Source organism: Stylophora pistillata, chromosome 7 (genome assembly GCF_964205215.1).
Source record: "Stylophora pistillata chromosome 7, jaStyPist1.2, whole genome shotgun sequence".
In the NCBI taxonomy this organism is placed as follows: Eukaryota; Metazoa; Cnidaria; class Anthozoa; order Scleractinia; family Pocilloporidae; genus Stylophora; species Stylophora pistillata.
In genome coordinates this window covers 4,513,189-4,532,500 of record NC_142525.1, presented here as the reverse complement: position 1 = coordinate 4,532,500, position 19,312 = coordinate 4,513,189, and the positions used below count along the sequence as shown (strand labels likewise).

The 19,312-nt window shown below is 37.1% G+C and overlaps 2 protein-coding genes across 4 annotated transcripts in view; one reads left to right on the top strand and one right to left on the bottom strand.

Annotated features, from left to right (window-relative positions):
- The window catches only part of LOC111336447 (AMMECR1-like protein), a 10,023-nt gene extending 7,691 nt beyond the window's left edge, over positions 1 to 2,332 (top strand). The window contains exon 5 of the mRNA XM_022942559.2: positions 1 to 2,332. This exon is cut by the window's left edge and continues 530 nt beyond it. The gene's annotated coding sequence lies outside the window, so the exon portion shown is untranslated.
- Positions 2,333 to 4,184: 1,852 nt separating this feature from the next.
- LOC148726286 (E3 ubiquitin-protein ligase DZIP3-like) lies at positions 4,185 to 11,927 on the bottom strand. Of its 3 annotated transcripts, XM_088727081.1 has the most exons (6): positions 11,530 to 11,927; positions 11,093 to 11,264; positions 9,522 to 10,239; positions 7,769 to 8,429; positions 6,798 to 6,985; positions 4,185 to 4,323 (listed from the first exon to the last, which is right to left on the bottom strand). In XM_088727081.1, exons 3-4 carry the CDS (start codon positions 10,227 to 10,229, stop codon positions 8,343 to 8,345), a joined length of 795 nt encoding a protein of 264 aa, XP_088583207.1. In that variant the 5' UTR covers positions 10,230 to 10,239; positions 11,093 to 11,264; positions 11,530 to 11,927; the 3' UTR covers positions 4,185 to 4,323; positions 6,798 to 6,985; positions 7,769 to 8,342. The 3 variants fall into 3 exon arrangements, with proteins under 3 accessions (XP_088583207.1, XP_088583206.1, XP_088583208.1); XM_088727080.1 differs by lacking the exon at positions 11,093 to 11,264 and having other exon boundaries at positions 11,530 to 11,919; XM_088727082.1 differs by lacking the exons at positions 9,522 to 10,239; positions 11,093 to 11,264 and having other exon boundaries at positions 11,530 to 11,750.
- Between the last annotated feature and the right edge of the window lie 7,385 nt (positions 11,928 to 19,312).

The following is a 19,312-nucleotide window of genomic DNA, read 5'->3' as shown; positions in this document are numbered from 1 at the left end:
TAACAACTGAGTTGATTTTTTTTGTTTGTTAAATTAAATTATAGTTAATAATTTAACTTTAAGTTTGTTATAATATTTTCACTCTTACAATTTATGGTCCTTAATATATCAGAAATCTGTATAAAACCCTTTGGGTTGGTTATTTAAACAAAGTCTAGCTTTTTTCTTTTAACAAAACTGCATTCTAAGCCATCTTCAGTTTAGCCAAACCTTTTTCTGAACACTTATTTTTGTCAGCAATGTCAAGATGGCTGAAAGCTAATAGCGGAAGTAAATTTTTATTAATTAAATCAATCCTCTTACAGAGAATCCCTGAGGCCCACTGCTTGTGTAAACCATGGTTTGGGTTAGACCTTATGAAAGTAACCAGCCCTTTGGGTGAAATATTTACATATGTTTACACTCGGATAGAAATATTGTACTATTTTTTCAGTCAACCATAGACACACCTTTGTTCTAATACGACGATAAGGTTATTGTCATTTTTCAACTGTTTTAAGTTACAGATTTTTTACTTGGCGGTGTCAAGCACCTCATTTACAGTTAATAGTTCTCTACTAAAAGCAGTCAACTCTCAACTAATGGATACCCTTGTAAGCATACAATTCTACTTACCAACACCCCTTTTTTTCACAATTTCAGTTTCTTTCTCTGGGTCAAACTCTGTATTTACACATTCGCATAGGCAGACATTATGTGAGAAGTGGACGTGGACACATTTAAAGTAAAAGTTAGTTTTTTCTTTTGTTTACACCCTCTCGTAAGCAGACACCCCAAGACCATGCATAATAATTGGCAATGAAATTTGTCTTGAATTTGCAAATCAACAAAAATATGACCTTTGACAGAGCAACAGAACAGTGGAGATCAGTTTTGTCAAATCTCCGTTTTTCAGCAAGAAAGGAAGCTGTCCATTAGTTTGACAACAATAAGAGTCTGACCCAACACTCCTCCCCTCAAATGACATCCAACCTATTTTTTCTGAGTGTCCTCCTTTGGGAGTAATTCACATAAGCAGACAGTTCTGCTTTTGGACCTTTTTTCCAATTCTTGAGGATATCCTTTTAGAAGAGAGTTGACTGTAGTTCTGCTATTGTTTTTCAGCTTTCTGATTAAGTGAGTTGCATTTTTTTTGTGCTAGCACACAATTTGGTATCAAGAGGCCAACTATATAGCATATATCTTGGTGTATTTACCACCAAATCTAAGGTGGGTTTTGACAACTTTTTGTTTTTTCAGAAATTTTCTTTTGCAATTTGTCGTTTTGCTCTTCTTTCAAGCATCTCAGAATTTATCCTTTCGTATTTACCAAAACTACAATGTAGCTAGGATAACATCTGTATTTCATAGTTAGTGCTACAAATTGAAAATTGCATTTCATTGAGTTGTGTTACCACAGTGTGGTACTTAATTAGGTAATATTTGCATGAAAAATTTTGCATTATCAATTAATATTTTTTTCAAATTCTACAGTCAGTTGCTATTAATAATGTCATATGGCAGATATTTGTAAGACTTTCTGCACACTATGACCATAAAGAAAAGGGATGAGGAATAGGTATTAGGGAGGCAAGAGCCATAGCTGATATTAATTACCAGATTGTTTCTTTTTTCATTGTTACCACCATTTTCCCTGGTTACTATTCTTTTTAGGTATGAACATTTCACTTACACCTGGCTCTGGTTAGAAATCCTTTGTGGGAATGTTAACATCAGTTCTTTTTTTTTTTTTTCTTTTTTTTTTTTTTTTTTTGACTAGACAAGTATTGTGTTGTAAACAGCAAATGAAGTCTCTATTTCTCAAGAGTTAGAAAAAGTTTCATGTTTCCTATCTATTGTTCCAAGTATTTTTTTTTCTAACACCACTAGTCTAAGAATAACAGGATATTCAACCTTCTTTTTTTTTTAATTCCAATCAAAGGGGCAAGGTGCACCAATTTTAGGTGATTCTAATACTATTCAACTAGCCAATTTATTTGAAAGAAAATCCAAGTGAACATAAAAACTGAAAATTATAGTGAGATTAACCTTGAAGACAGACAGACTTTTCAAAATCTGCAAGAAATCAGACATACTTTTGCAAATAATTTATGTGAAAGGGAAAAATGATGGCTGACCTAAAATAATGGCAACTGGCCCCTTTCTGTCACCTACAAGAACATTTTCTCTTTTCCTACAAATCTTGTCTTTCCCATGTATTTTATCATTTGCCATTAGCCGTTACCCCTTGCTGTTGACTAGTATTCACTTTTTTATCATTAATGTCAAAACTATATTCTTGACTTTGCTGTTCTTTCTTCTAATATTAAAAGGTTGAAATGAAGTCATTTCAGATTTGATGTGCTTTAATTTTTTCTCTGACTAAATGAAGTAAGAAATGTAGCTTGATGCATCACAAAGAAGATACCAGTAGGTGGTCATCAACCATTTTTAATTGAAGTCAATTTTAATCTGAAGATGAAGGATAATGTCATTTTCAAACGCTTTCTTGAAGCACAAGATCTCTAAAAAATTGCAAATATGTCGAGAGGTAGTCCCAAACTCTGAAAATGTGATAGAACATTTCTCTCCTGAAAATTATTCATTTCATCAAGTTAACTCTTTTGGGGGCATCTGCACGTGCCATTTCCCATAAGAGCAATAAAGGTGATGCTATTTGTTGGTAGAACAGTGTACAAATTATTATTTTAAAGGCAGGATAGTTTACAAACATCTATGGTGGCTCTAATGAGGCTGTTTCACTGTCTTTTACTGGCATGACTTTATGGATTGAAACTACACTTTCTTTGTTTCCATTGAAAAGTTTTGTTCTTTTACATAATGAGAAAAGTGAAAAACTCCTCTCCTCTCACAAGAGACAAAAAGATAGAGTAGGGCACTATCGCAAGCTAACCCATTTTTACTCAGAGTCATATTTAATCGTTGCTTTAGAGATTTAATTCCCACTGTTACAGACACCTTAGATAAGAAACACCCTTACGATACGATATCTTTACGCACTAAACTAAACTGAACTCAGCGGCACACAATTTTAACTAATAATAATACAAATGTAATGCTCAAAATGAGCTGGTACTGCATCCTGCTCTGCAGAACTTCTCGTAAACGAAGCTGATAGTAAACCAATTACATCACAAAAACAGAGTTCATGTTAATTTTAAGCAAGATTGTTAAAAGAAATTTTCAAACCAGTAATTAAAAGCAATGATGCTTTTTCACATTTCATTACATCCATTTTGAAATTGCTGGCAATCCTTGTCATCTGATTGGCTCTCATTGGTGCAATGTATTCAATTACAGTCACTGTGATATTATAAATATTATCAAGAGTTCTAAGATATTTCAGGCAATAAGTCAGGGAGGTACAAAATTTTACCCAGTTACCAACAGAAGAGGAGAACTCTGAAATACCCTTGATAATTTTCACTATCACTACCACATATTTAATTTTGCAAATAATTTAATATTTTCAATGACCTATCAGAGCAGAATATTTAAATTAGCCAATGAACAAACTGGAAAAATATAAATAGTGTCCAAAATTAATGTCCATCTTTTTCAAAGATAGTTAAATGAATTAATTATTCCAAGTTTAAAATTAAAAAAAGAAGAGAGAGACCCAGGCTGCATTGTTCAAAACATGATTAAGCTAAGCGAGGTTTTAAACACTAACTCACAGAAGTGATTAACCTGTAACTTCTCCCTATAATATCCATACATAATCCTGCAAACAGGAAATGAGAATACTCAAACTTATCAAGTAGAAGTGGTTTTCTTGATCTTAAACCAAATTCTCGCTACTCATTTACAAGGAAATGTGTAGCAGCTAGAGGGGAGAATTAGTTACCAGTTCTTGGGAAGTAAAGGCTTAATTGTTTATAGTCTTCTCTTCCAGTTTTGTCTTTTGCCAAGGTATGAAACCCCTCAAATCACGAGCCCTAACACTTAGCTTTGAGAAAAATCAAGGAAAAATGAAACTTTTAATCCAGGATCAATGTTAACAGCCTTTTAAACAACCAAGGCATGCTACTGGGCATCCACAAAAAAAAATTGTTTCAAATAAAAAGTGAACAGTCAAATTTAAAGACTGAATTTCCAATTACAGTTCATGACCTTAAATACAGTGATCTCAACACCGCAGGTTTCATCCTTGAGTTCACAATCTGTTATTGTCCCTGTCTTGAATGAGTGAAGCCTTGTGACAGCCCCTAAAATTTTTCCTCTTGCAGTAAAACATGGACAGAGTGCCACCTGCAAGTAATGCCACCATTGATGCCACTGTTGCCACAATAGCAATCTTGGTTTTGTAATCCAGTGTTGTCTCTGTTGATGAACAATGCAAATACATGCAGTCAGTAAATTAACATTGATATCAAGCAAACAAAGAAATTAATAAGCAAATTGGACAACTAGCTAATTGTTCCACACATTGACTCACTAGTAACATGGAGCAAAATAGTATTTAACAGGGCAATTGTAATAGACCACTTTCATAAATTATTCCAGTACAAAATTCAAAAGAATACATTATCTCGAGCAAGGCCAGAAAGGCTAATTTAATTTTAAACAAAAGAATATTAATCCGGCAGCCATTTTTGAAAGTGGTCAATGGCAGAGTGAAATGGCAAGCGAGGTTGGGGTCAGTGGATGACAAGTTGTGTGATGTGTTATCTGTACCCTTATGGGCAATGGCAAATTGGCCAATCAAATTGCAACATTACTGCCTATTGTGCCACACTAATACATAATTACTGCCAATATTTGATGGGGCACCATGGAAGAATTCTCATATCAGGTTTTGAAGGTTTAAGGGTTAAATTCTCTCCCTCCCCCATCGCTTCATAATGTTTGTAACATCAACACTGGATTTCAAGAAAAAATTATCCTTGAGAGGGGAGTGGAGTGTTGTCGGAAGAGCTTGACAAGGGTTGCGTGACGTCTCATTCCGAACGCTTGACCGGTACAATTAATAGTTGCGTGACATCTCATTCCGAACGCTTGACCAGTACAATTAAGTCACTCACAGCCAAGAAAGATAGAAAAATCTGCATTTCTCAAACTCCATCGCACTTAAGACCCCCGGTGACTAATTTCAAAAATAGATATTTCCGACAATTTCAAAATACCCTATTTTCATAACTCTGAATTTCTAAAATGAAAGCAAGGAAAACTGTTTGCGGTGAGAAGGATTCACTTTAATCAAAATAGACCTCGAGGAGATTTCGTCAAGCATAGGATATCTCAGACCTGCAAATTTCTTTTACCAATTCGTTGCCAATCCGAGAACTTTTGGTATTGGATTCGTTAAACCTTTAAAACACCAATTTGTAATTAAAACAGCGTTCCAATTTGGCAGTGACTTCGGAGATTAAGAAGGCCGCTGAAGTAGAAAAGAGTTTTTAATTCGAATAATTTAAAACCAGTTTTTAAGCTTTAACTTTACCTTACTTCATGAGAGAGTCTACGATCGGCGACAAAATTGTCGACGTGGTATGGGTTGCTAAGAAGGACCTTTACAGGGGACACTTGGTATGTATATATGGTGGGCATGGACATCATGCTGGGAAAAAACTATTTACTGCACAATATTTGTGTGGTGCTGCACGAGGAGATCATAGATCATAGGCATGGATTGCCAAGGAGGAGCACAGGGGATAAAGGGGACACTATATATGATGGGCATGGATGACCGGGGGGGGGGGGGGGGATATATATATGGTAAAGGCTGATACTTTCTATATATGGTAGACACTTCCTTTCGGGTGCTGAGCATGCAGATCATAGGTCTAAATTGCCAGGGAAGAAGTAGGCAGTGGAAATTGTTTGCTAGAGGGGTGATGAAGGAGTGGTAAACACAGTGATCAGAGGTATGGTCAGCAGAGGAGGAAATATGCATGTGAAAGAGACTAGAGGAGAGGAGAACTTTGGGGGAGACCAATAATGTGACCTAGAGGTAATAAAGAAGTCTAGGAACATTCTGTAGGTATTCACTTCACCATGAGATGATAAAAAGTTGGAAAATTGTTTTTGTTAAATATGCTAGAATATCAAATTATAACATTTGGTGCACAATATGGTCTTCAGCAGTTTTCAGTCGTAAGAAGTAAAAAGTTGGAATTGAAGTTTGAGAGTAAAATGATGCAAATTTGGATAGTCTGTGAAAACAACTGACCGCCTTACACATCACATGACCTTAACCCATCCCCAGGCCCCAGCGGTGTGTGAGAAAAACATTTTCCACTTATTTCATTCCACTCAGCCAGTGGAAAATCACCCTTACAATATCAATACAATATCAAGCAGACAGGTAATGAGAAAACAGAAAAATATCAATCAGGGGATTTTAAGTTGATCCCACACCAATTTCTCCAAAGGTACATACAAACCATTGTATTGCAGACAGTGGGGAGAGTTTCTAATAAGATCTTGGGAGTAAAAGGGTTCAAACAATTTGATGTGTTGTAAATTTGCCCAGGAACATATGTCAAACCTTTTCAAGCCTTCAAGTTTCCATAAAATTATTTTGGCTGTGTTTTCTCCTGGCTCATGGAATGAACTGTTATACATTGTTACATCCCATCCCTCAAATGAATGTGACCACAGGTTTCTCCCAAACACCTAACCATTGAATTCCTAAGAGTGATCAGCATCTAATTTCTCCGTACAGTAATACTGCTGAGTCATTCATTACGATGATGAGAATAAGGGAAATGAACGCTAAACTATCGAAGCTTTGATCAAAATCAGACTTACAGTGTATCCCTGTTAGGAAAGAACACTGAAACAGAAAGTCATACCTCCATTAAAGTGAGGCCAATCTTGGAATATAACTGGATCAATCAAAATGTTGGCCACAACAGATGCTGCCATCACACAGGCAATTTGTTTCCATTTCTCACTTGAAGACTGCCTTTCCTTTGCAAAGTCTTTGATGGCTTTAACTACCACCCATTCTGTCTTAAAATCATGGGCTGCTCCAAACACTCTTGAAAAAAAAAAAAACATTCATGAATGTCTCTTAACACTGACATGTCTCTTAACCATTATAAGCTTATTTCTTTGCATCCTTGTGATAATTATTGTTCAATTGAGGTTCACACAGATTCACACTCTAGCTTCTGGTAAACATCCACATCACAGAAAGAGGTTAGTGTAATTCCCTACATGTACAACCAAAGTTTACAAGAAAACTTGTACACCAAGACTGCAAAATTAGTTTTCAGTTTACATTCCTCAAAGAGACAAAATGTTATCAATTAGAGTGAACTCTTTCACTCCCTAGATCTAATTATCCTATAATGTTGGTTGGGAGAATTGGGTTTTGGATCCACTAATAATCCCTTTCTTGATATTTGTTCTATTCTTATTACTTGCCTGCTTGATATCATATTGATATTGGAAAGAGAAATTCTGTCTTGGTCAGTCTGGGGAGTTAAAGGGTTAATATGGACTGTGATTCTACTCCCCAGGCCTCAAACAATTCAGCAAGATACTTTCTACATTTTTAGAAGACACAACTTTGACAATCCATGACATCCTAAAGGGGCAAAACCAATTTTAAATTAATTAACTTGTCACCTTCACCCTGACAAAAACATCTTCCTGCCAAACCCTAGCCTAAAACAAAATCAAATTTGTATATACAATTCCTGCAAAGTTTCTTGAGCAAGCTGGGACAATTCTAGCACAGCCTTTCTAAAAACACTTGCTACATGTGCAAATACTGTATCTTTGACTCATAAATCATCATAGTTAACATGATTCTCACCTCCATCTTCCATTTCAACTGCAATTGCTTCAGGATGTTGGCCAATCATGTCCTTGTTTGCCTCTGAGATACTCAGAAACACTCCCTCACAGTGCACTTTGGCATTATATTCATCAGCATTTTGTAAAGGTATCTTCCACCCATCAGCCACATGTTTGATCAAGTTACCAATATCTCTGCTGGGGGGAGTTTTGTGTTCTGCTGTTATCACCTTTGCTGAAACAACCACATCTCCTAACTTGACCTCTCTGCTGTTCAAACCATTGCAGGCACCAACAGAAATAATAGCCTTGGGTCTCAAGAGTAAGATGGCATCTTTTGACACAGACACAGAGCCCCCAGGAACATCAGGACCTTTGGAGCACCTCATTAGGGCAATTTTCATTTTCTTTCCATGATCAACACCCATGCAGCCAAAGTACACATAGCCAATACTGTTGTGGTAACTCTTAAAGGGTTTCTTCAGGTAGGCAAAACAGCTCAAGAACTCACAGTCCTCCACTGTTAATAACAGAATATCAACAGGGAGTTCAACATTGATCCAAGCTGAAGAGGTTCTTGGAAGATCACACAATCATCTTTGGAATTTCAATACTGAGCTCTGGTGAGCTGACCTTGGCTTTCTCTGCTGATCCATTTTCAGCACACTTAACTTCTGTCTCTGTAAAAGAAAAATGCAGTTTTAAACAAAATCATTGTACATACTGATAATAAATTTGATCACAAGTGCAAATACATCCAAACATTGTTGGTGAAGGACTTGTTTAAAATCATATCCATGTAATATGACAAATGTTTCCAGCAACAACACTAAAGACCTAATTGTCAGATTTGACCAAACCTTTTCACTCTCAAGATCTTCTTAGCAGTTCTCCTTACTGTCTGCTATACAGTTCTTATGATGCATGTTTGGAGAATTTGGATTGGATCAATTAACAATCCCCTAATTGATAGATTTTTTTAATCTCATCACTTGTCTGCTTGACATTGTATTGCTATTGTAAGGATAAAATCTTTCCTGGTCACTTACGGGAGTTAAAGGGCAAATAAAAAGTTAAGTTAAAATTCTACTACTTCAGTGAAGAGTTTAATGCTCCAAAAACCCTGATACCATTTTTAACTCCAATTATAAAAGGAAAGACAAAAAACTGAACCTTTTACCATGCTTTGAGAATCCAAAGAATAACATAGTCACTTAAAGATTTGACTAAAAATGCACTAACATGTAAAATTCAGCTTTTCACATGTTTGCAGTCAAGTTTTGAAACACATTAGGTTACTCTTCCAAATTTCAAAACACCTGTCAGTCACTTAACATAATGTCACAATTTCATGTTTACTTTTAAATTTAAAACCCATGTCACCCTAATATCAGCATGCAAATTCTCTACACTGTTCTCCCTAAATTTCCTAAGGTGCTAATGATGAGAATTTCTTTAACAATCAGGAGTTCTTCAGTTGGTGATCATTTCCTTTCCTCTCCTGACCTGATTATTTGATTCAGGGATATTGTGAGGAGTCATTTCATGTAGATGATATTGATGGTCACTTTCAAGCACCTACATGTGAAGGTTAAATCGAAAGGGAAAAATCTTTAAGTCTCCAGAGTAGCCTTTGCCTTTGATGAGCCATATGACAAAGACACTAGAGACACTAAAGAGTAGGTTTAACAGTTGGTATCAACAAAAAAAATTACACACACACTAGAGAGTAAGTCTAACAATTGGTATCAACAAAAAAATTACACACACACCTTCCATTCCTGAATTTTGCTCTTAAATGTCAATAAGATCCTCCATGTCCCCTTCCTTCCTGGCCTTTTTAACAGTTTCATCTTCATGTAATTTGCCTGCAATACAGTCTTCATCCAGTTCAACCACTCTCTTAGAAGCTCTCCGTAGTCTTCCTCAAGATTGGCATCCATATCCTCAAGTTTAACATTGTTGATAGCATCCTGATAGGGAGGCCCTGCAATATCCAAAAAGGTGTCTTTGATCTGGTTCCAGTAGGAACTGAAAGTTGGATCATCAACTGAACCACTGGTAACATGGCTGTAAACTCTGTCTCTAAGGATCTTGATGCGAGTGATGTCAGCTGCTGGAGTGGTGTCTGTTGATGGAGGAAAGACATCATGGCCTGGAGTAGGGAGAGTTACACCAAAGATATTCCTCAGGAGAAGTAGCAATACAAATGTGTCAAAGTTCCCTGAGGAGACTGAAGATTTGATTGGAGGATACAGTTTGTGCCACTGGGAAGTACTCAGGACTCTCTTCTTTCTTAGCGTTTGTAATTTTGCATGGTTCCGAGGATGAGCAAGAATTATGTGAAGGTTTTCTGGTGGATATATCCTGTCAAAGATCTCCCTCAGAACACAAGATCCAACATGTACGAAAAGGTGACATAGCCGAGCATAATTGGTGGTTTCTTTGGTAGAACAATTTAACAGAGTAGCAGAAGCCATGAAAACATCTCTATTATAAAAAAATGCTTGTAATTAATATATGTAGTAGGCAACAACACAAAATGCAAACAATTATTAGCAGTCTATGCCTGCCTTTGGCTACTGGAGTGTGATGTAAAATTTAAAAGGTTAAGAAGAAAGCTCTTGTCAGTGCTAAACTTGGGAGAAAAGGAGGACTTGGTTAGAGCAGAGTTTATGCACTGGTTAATTGTCAGCTGGAATAGGGTAGTGTACATGTTTCTTTTCAAGTTAGGGTTTGCACTTAATTCCTGGATTGATACACGCGTATACTGTGATAAACACCAAACCAATGTAGGATCTTTTCTTTCTTTATTCCTTTCCTATTCTTTGAGGTCCTCTTATATCGAAGTGGTCAACTGAAATCATTACTCGAAACAATTACCTCAGTGTTCTGTGAACATAGTTTTAAGAATACCGGTAATATCAGTTTCGGCAACGAGCATGTGGCAATTAAAGGAGCCAAGAAAAGTAGAAAACTAGTGATAGATTTTGCTTTGAATCCCAACTACAAGTTAACATAATCACAAAATATGTTGTTGCTTACCAATGTTTGCAGGTTTTGACTACTTTATTGAGGATTACGGTCTAACTTGTCATTTATTTAGAAATGACCTCGATTACACAAGGTCTTATCCAGAACTGAAACGCTAAATATAATTTCCTATCTAAAAAGGAACTAATCACGGAGGCATTTATCAAACCAAAAAATATTTTCCAGCTTCTCTCAGAAGTGGTAAAATTCAGCTTTAACCGAAGCGGTTACAGGTAGGAAATTAATAGAATGGGTACATGTTTAAATTTATCTCAATACAAAAATTCTCCTTCTTGTATACTCTGCATACCTGGTGCTATGGCTATACCTGCTCCTTTCGAGTCTGCAGATTCGCGCCCTGGCCGCATCAGGTGTTTTTATTTTTCTTTTAATCGATAAGAAAATCGGTCAATCAAATCAACACTACCGAATGTAAAAACGTAGTTGGAAGATGTCTTCAACAAGCACGTCTATAGTGGTAGCTAGTAGTAAAAAATGCAGTAAAATTCACACGGTGATGACGAACTAGTGAACCAACTCAATTGCTGCTGAATATAGAGATATCAAGTATATTTATGGGCTCCATTAAAAAGATGATTCGAAAATACCAACATGTCCAGGATGTGCTGACCGAAGCACAAAGGGACTACAACACACGAGGCTTACAGTTTGGCTCTTAAGATACATTTTCTACACTAGTAATTACAGGAATCAAGCAGAAAGTGTATGGTGCATGAGTGACTTTACCTTTGCAAGAATCGTCCGCTCACGAACGTCAAATAAGTCTTTCAAAGTAGAGATCAACCGTAGCCAACTTTAACATCCGCCATTTCCTTACACTCAGCAGCCAGACTGGTTACCAGTTACTGTCAGCAAATTTGAAAGAGAGACTGGCAGATTTGTACTAAGCCTGTGACATCCTAAACTGTAAAAAAAAATTAAAAACAACACCCCCCCCCCCAAAAAAAAAAAAAAAAAAAAAAAAGACACACTTCGCGCGATACTAGACACTTATCATGACATGTCAAAAACATATTATGTAATCCTGAGCACTGAGAAACAACAATCATACATACATATACAAAATTATCTTTATTGTTTGCCAGAACAAGCGAAGTCGCTTCAAGGGGAAGTAAGGCCGTCGCCATTATCCCCTCTGATGCACCCGTGGGAGGGGGGAGGGGGGAGAAGGGTGGGTAAATGACAAAGGTGAGTTCTTAGGTTGAAAGCGAACTAAAAGTGACACATTAATGAATAAGAAAACGAGCGCAGGTGATATGAGCAGAATTTATGAGTAACTAACGGATGCTTCATATTATGCCCTAGGACAATACCTTACATATTTGTATCATGACTTTTAGCCATTTAAGAAGTGAAAGTATTTGGTGACGTGTCTTGAGGCAAATGCTCGGTTGTTTAGTGGAAAAAAGAATAGGTAGTTTAGATAACCAAGGAAGTTTCCAGAAGATCGATCCGGTGCAATTGTTTGATTTTCTTTACCGTCTGTCAAAGGAGATGGATGCCGTTTCGAAATTCGTCGTTTAATTTGCAGCTAACAAAAACTCTCCTGATACAAGTTGTAATCATCAACCTAGCTTCTTGGCGGCCATCGGGTTCTCCATGCAATCAGAATCACAGTTCTAGACTCCAACAAATCAATATTTTTACCCATGTTGACACATACAACACGCAAACAAAAATATCGAGCTAAAAAGTCTCAATGTACACCGTGATCTGGAGAGAGATTTATGTATCCATTGAATGATTAAACCTTATGTTATCAACGCTTCCTTCAATAACTTTACCATTATTTGAACAATCGCGGCTTAATGTTATAAAAGCTACCTTATATACTGTCTCCAATTTTGATTCGACACTGGTGCGCACATTCTTTAACGCTTAAACACGCGAGAATGACTAACATCTAATTTATTCACCAAGGTATCACTGCTTATGAGAATTATGGAAATGATTGCATTTTAAACTAAATTATTCTCGTCAATACCATAGGAAATATATAAAAGATAGTAATGCTGATGTTGGGATGTAAAGTTTTGAGATAAGTGTGTGGAACAGAAAAAAAAAAAAAAAAAAAAAAACAGTTTCAGTAAAACTACAAACATTACATTGAATACCAAGATATAAAAAATTGTGATATAGTGTTGCTGATGGTTGACCTGTCGATATAATCATTATTATCATAATGATTAATCCAACAGTCTACAACAATATAGGTTTGTATCGCATATTGTGGTGTCTAAGTATGTTGTACTGCAGTGGCTTGGTTGCTAAGGGACCGGTCATTATTTATTCCCTGAGGGGTGGGGTGGGGTGGAGTAATCGGGGAGATGAGAAGATTTGGATTGTTCCAGAATTAAATTTGTCTGTGCCCCATGGAAAAATGTACTCGAACGAAAACTTACAAATAACTTTCTATAAAGAAAAATATTTACCTTACAGTGGATAACTTTACAGGCATTTAAAAAAAAAAAACAGGACACTGCTTCTTATAGAGAAGACATAAACATTGATCCACAGGACTACATTTCTACACAAACCCCATGAAATAACTAGACATAATTTACGTAACATTACGCAACGATATAAACATGAACCGCTGGTACACATCGCCGCTCGGGTGACAACTAATGAAACGTAGAAACACGTTAACTAACAAATTAACAGGTAAAAATAAAACACAACTGAACAACAATTGTGAGAGTAAAGTGTCATGTCTTGCACAAAAACACAAACATATTGACACGGCTAGGTTTAGAACCAAGACCTCTATACCCGGGATCTAGTGTACTAACCATCAGGCTACTGAGACTCACTCTGTGTTTTTGTCAGCTCTGTAATATTCATAAGTTCCTCTTTCCCCCACACCCCCCCTTCCCCGTTGTCATTGGCATTAAATCGGCATTAATTCATCTATAGTCCCCCGATATCTCCTTTCATAATTCCTTTGTTAGAAGGCGCAGAGAGGTCACAAAAAATTGTTTCTCTTCGTTAGCAATTCGAAGCTCTCCTACATATTGCCGGTTTTGAGATTTTGCAAACTAAAGATCTCCCTGACTGATTAATTTCACTTCCTATTGTTGTCATCGATTGTTTGGCCATGAAGCTGACTGTTTCAGGTAAAATAATCCATTCGCTTTTGCAAGATGGTTAACCATTTAAGGGACTGTCTCTCTTATTTCCACCCGGTCAATTTCGCGCCAAAAATAATTTTGAATGAAACTCTAGCTGTCACCTGAAAGACTTAACTTAGGACAGAGCTAATTAAAACTAGATATGTTTTGATTCGAAATAAACTTCTGACTGCATTAGGGGCACTAATTATTTCCCAATCTGTAGGGGCCGTCGCAACGTCTCAAAAATTGAAAAACAGGCATCCTTTGTAACATTGTAAGACATTTGATTCACGTAGTTAAGCCACGAAATTTGAATCAGATTGCTAAAAAACCTGTCTAGTTTGCCAAGAAAGTTAGAATTTCCCTCTCAATATATTTGAATAGGCGAATTTTAGCATATCTTGATCCCTATAAATCGCCATCGGCCGATGGCCGTAAATAACCTTGATTTAGACGTTAAGTTTTGGGATTTGGGACCTGATTGACAATTCTATTCGACACAGCTGTTAAGTTTAGACCTGTATAGGTAAACATATGCAAAACCTCTGATCGTTTTCGACTTTTCAAAAGTTATGAGCGTTTTAATCAGCACATGTACGAGTATTTTGAATGGGTAATGCGGACCTCTCTGAAAGCAGCATTCCTGGTAACACCAAATTCTAACTAATTGACAGGGAAATGTATATCAGCTGGAGGGGAGAATTAACCATCAGATCTTGGGAGTTAAAGGGTTAAGAGACAAGAGGAACCATACATGAGCAGGATGAAAGGGAGGGGTGAGGTGGTCTCAACGTGTCCCTTGGAGAAATAAACTATGGGTTAAATTTGTATTTGCATATGTCAGGTACTAAGTCACTGGGAACGAACAAAAAGCCAGGCGTGTAAAAAAAAAAAAAAAAAAAAAAAAGGAGCGGGAAACAGTGGCTTTCATTTATTGTCAGGGATATGGGGATATGTAGTTTAAATACAATGCTGGGCGTCTGATTTTCTTAAAACAAGTCACTACTCACAAAACAACAACTCTCCAGAAACACTCCGTCAAACAACGGTGTATACAAAACAGAAACAAACTTTTAAATGCCTAAGATCTTGTATTGTGTACTAAATTGGCTGAGTTCCCCCACTGAAAAGATATACTCGTAATCTATCGTCCACAGTAAGTTCGGAATCGAGCAAGTACAAAATTTCCATTTTAAATACATGTCAGGAGCTTTGACGTTAGGCGCTCTTCTCAGCTCGTAATGGCCTTACCTCAATTTAATCCCAATCGCCTACTTGATATTGCCAGAAGTGATTAACACGTAGCTTCTCCCCATTCTATTCATACATTATCCAGCAAACTGGTAATAAGAATCTAACACCTGGTAGTGCGCATCTAACATTAACTTCTCGTAACTAATTAACAAGGAAATGCGTAACACCTAGAGGAGAGAATTTACAATCAGATCTTGAGAGTAAAATGGTTGAGGTAATTAAACCAACAAACTTAAAGAATGTGCTTTGGAACTAGCCCCGTCTATTTGTCATCTTTTTAATTTATCTCTCGTAACTGGTGAACTCCCTGTTGAATGGAAAAACTCTTTAGTTGTTCCAGTCCATAAAAAAGGAATTGAGATAATTGAGATGAAATTATCGTCCAATTTCTCTTCTTTGCGTCATCTCAAAAGTATTAGTCACAGCGTTGTCTATTCAACTGCGTTAATAACCGCCTCGGTGATCCTTTAGGCGATTCGAAACATTGTTTTCTCAAGGAACGCTCTACAGTTACACAATTATTGACATTCGCGGTGTTTGGTTCTTTGTGCATCAACGCTTAAATTAATTGTTTATAATATGTTGTTTGGCTCCAGTGAGCAATTATCGCCACATTTCGCAATAGAGAAGAGAAACGAAAACAGTTCCGCCCAAAAAGCGAAGGTAAAGAAGCGTCAAAATAGCACTTACCTATCTCAAATTTAGTCGTTCCGTACTGATGCGGAACTCGTAAACCACTGAATTCTACAACATTAGGAAGCTCATGTTCTGATAAAACAAATCTTAACTCGACGATTTACATTTTGACTGACACAGTGATTAATCAGTCTTGCTGATAGTTAGACGAAAGTCCTACTTCAAGTTGCTCCTTTCCTCAGAGATGAAACCGAAGGCTTGATGAAGAAGTTAGTAATACTCCAAGAAACCCGCTTAGTTTCCGCGTAGTGATCCAGAGAAAGAAACAAAGCATTGCGTCTCCAGCTTATTTTAAGTGGCACGCTATCATGCGAGGAACTCACGCGGACCAAATCTCTGACTCTATCAGTGTGCGTGACACTTGAATAATAATCATCTAAATCGATTTCAAAATGAAGACTGGCTCTGTAAATCTTAGAGTGGTATGATGCATAAATTCTTGTGAGCGTTTGTCGTGAAGCTTGTACTGTCCAATAATTGTACCTCGGAGATAAGTGGAGATCCCAGCACGGTGCATTGGAAGGATGTGGCTGGGATAAAAAAAAAACAAAATAAAACAAAATAAAACAAAAAAATTCAAATGTTTTAGCGTGCACCGCGGTGACAATGTTGGTGACAGTAGATCTTCGTGTCAAATTAGTCTCTAACTGTGAGTTATCAAAATTTCAAAAATGATCAACAAGAAGAAGACTGAAAACAATTTATGATAAAAGAAATGCATTCTACCCAATCCTCTGTCACGTGACTTGATTAAAGGCAAATATTAAGGGTTTTCACGCATGGCACAGATTCACGTGCGCACATGTCAGACCTGGAGGATAACATGAGTTTAAGGTACACTGAGCAAGTTGTTTGTGGACAATTCAACCGTGACAATGAAAAAAGAGGGCAATTTTAAAGAAATTTGCTTTTATCAACTGATTCAATAATGCAAATTGGCCAGTGTTAAGAGTTTCTAAACATGACATTTCGGGCGCGGGAACGAAAAATTAAGATTGAAAAATAAAGAAAGCGCTGTCTCGAGCGTTTCACTTTAAGCTTTTTTATAATCTCTCTTTCCTCTCTCCGCTGACGAAGTTGTGATTGCAGTTACACCATAATAAAGGTGACCACATGATTTAATTAGAGGCTGATTTAAGCTTGATACGTTGCTCATCTTGTTTATGCGATTTCATTTTAAACTCTTCTACCACAGTGGACGGTTAAGGTTATTTCTCTGACGTTTTCTCTTTGGAAATGAACGGAAATACTCCTGCAAAATCCAGTGGATGGTGAATCTCCTAAACGACTGCAGAGAACCCATCACTGAAACAAACCGTTCTTTTACTTTTCTTTGTATTTTGGGCTAGACTGCAGAATACCCGACCACTCATTTACATGTCATTGAATAAGAATAGCGTCTATTGTGTTATGCCTCGTTCTTCAAAGCCTCCCGACACCTGAAAATGAGGTGGACAGGTAGTTTGAAGTTGATCCGTGTTTCAGTTGCACAGACGCTTGAACAGGCAAGCGTTACCTGACAGAAATACCCCCTCTCCCCCACCACACGCCGCCAGAAAAGAAAATAATAAAAACGTATTCTGTCTTATGTTAAGCCTCTCACATAAATACTGACAACAGTCATAGCTCGCCTTCACATTTTGCCCCTCTTTCTTGTTTTATTCAGTTTTGAAGAATTTCTTTTTTTCCTAATCACTGACGGCTTTTCCTAAAATACTGACCTGAGGGTTTAATGTCCCATGGAAAAACAAGAAAGGAAAAGAACGTGCGGACAAGAAAAGAAAACACGCACAGGATCAATCGGGAATGAATTTAAAGTGAGAATAATTGCATTAGGCCACTCTTAAGCCATTATTTACAGTCACATAAGTCAACCTCGTTCCCAGGGCCTTTCCCTAAGTTGGGGGTGAATGAATGAATGAATGAATGAATGAATGAATGAAAGCCTTTATTTAAAGAGGGTAGCACTTAATAGCCAGAGGCTAATAAACTTGTGGCCCTCACAAATTACACAACTATATAATCAGATAAATATGTAAGCTAAAATATGTAAACATTTAAAATAAGCATTTCAAATGAGACAAGATTCAATTAAGAAGATATTATTAAATAGTAAAATGATGCAAACATTGCTGTTCCTCAAAAATCTTGGCAAACATGTTCTTTTTAAAACATGCTATAGAATCTAGTTTCCTAATTTCAAGAGGTATACTATTCCACAGTCTTGTAGCCGAAACAGCGAAAGAGCGTCCTCTCTCTGATTCTCTTTTGTATTTAGTACAAACAGCATTAATGCTTGAATATCTAGTGTTGCGGGAGTGCCGCTTATTATTCAAAATTAGGTGTTCATTAAGATAATTCGGCAAACGCCCATTAATTCGCTTATACATTCCTATGCATTTATCTATCTTATGTTGCTCATAAAACGGAATCCAACCTAGCTTGTTAAACAAAGCAACTGATGGTGTCGTGCGATCGGCATAAGAAATAACTCCTGCCGCACGTTTTTGCAATCTTAAGACCCAATAAACCGACTCTTTGTCGCAATTTGCCCAAACCACGTTGGCGTAAGACATAACAGGGCGAATAATGCTATTATAATACTGAAGTCGCTGTTTAAGAGGGAAACAGGCTAGAATGTTACGCAGTATTGCGATTCTAGAGGCCATCTTTTTACATACTTTCTCAATATGTTCATTAAATGACAATTTACTGTCAATTTCTACTCCTAATAAGGTAGCACAATCCACATTATTGAGCTGTTTTCCGTTTACAGTAACAACTATGTCACTTCCATTTATGTCAGCCACATATCTTTTCCCAGTGATCGTGAGTACTTTAGTCTTGTCTTCATTTAAGGGGAACCTATTTGCTGAAGCCCAAAATTGAATTTCAGAGACAGACTTATTTATTGAGGAACTTAAGTTGGCTAAGTTTTTCACATCCGAAAAAGCGATGACAGCCATATCGTTTGCGTCAAGGTCCAACTGAGCACTTTTATACAAGGGCAAATCGTTAATAAACAAAATGAAAAATAAAGGATCTAAAATACTGCCCTGAGGGACTCCATGCAACATCAAAGCTTCGCTTGACTCACTCCCATTTACACGGACAATTTGCTTCCGATCCAACAAATAAGAGTGACACCAGGCAAGCTCCCGGGTGACTATACCGTACAGCTCCAACTTGCGCAACAATAGCTTATGGTCCACCATGTCGAAAGCCTTTCGATAATCGACCAGGACCATGCCGCATACTTGATTGTTATCTAAGCCGAACAAAAGCTCGTCACTAACTTAATTAGGTGGAGGGGTGGAGCTTGAGGTGGGAACTAAGGGAAAATGCCTTTGGAACGCGGTTCTCACATCCGCTAGTGACACACTCGACTGAGCCTCGTGTGCTAACTTTTTTTCCTTTCCACATTTTGACGTAATCTGCAATCTATT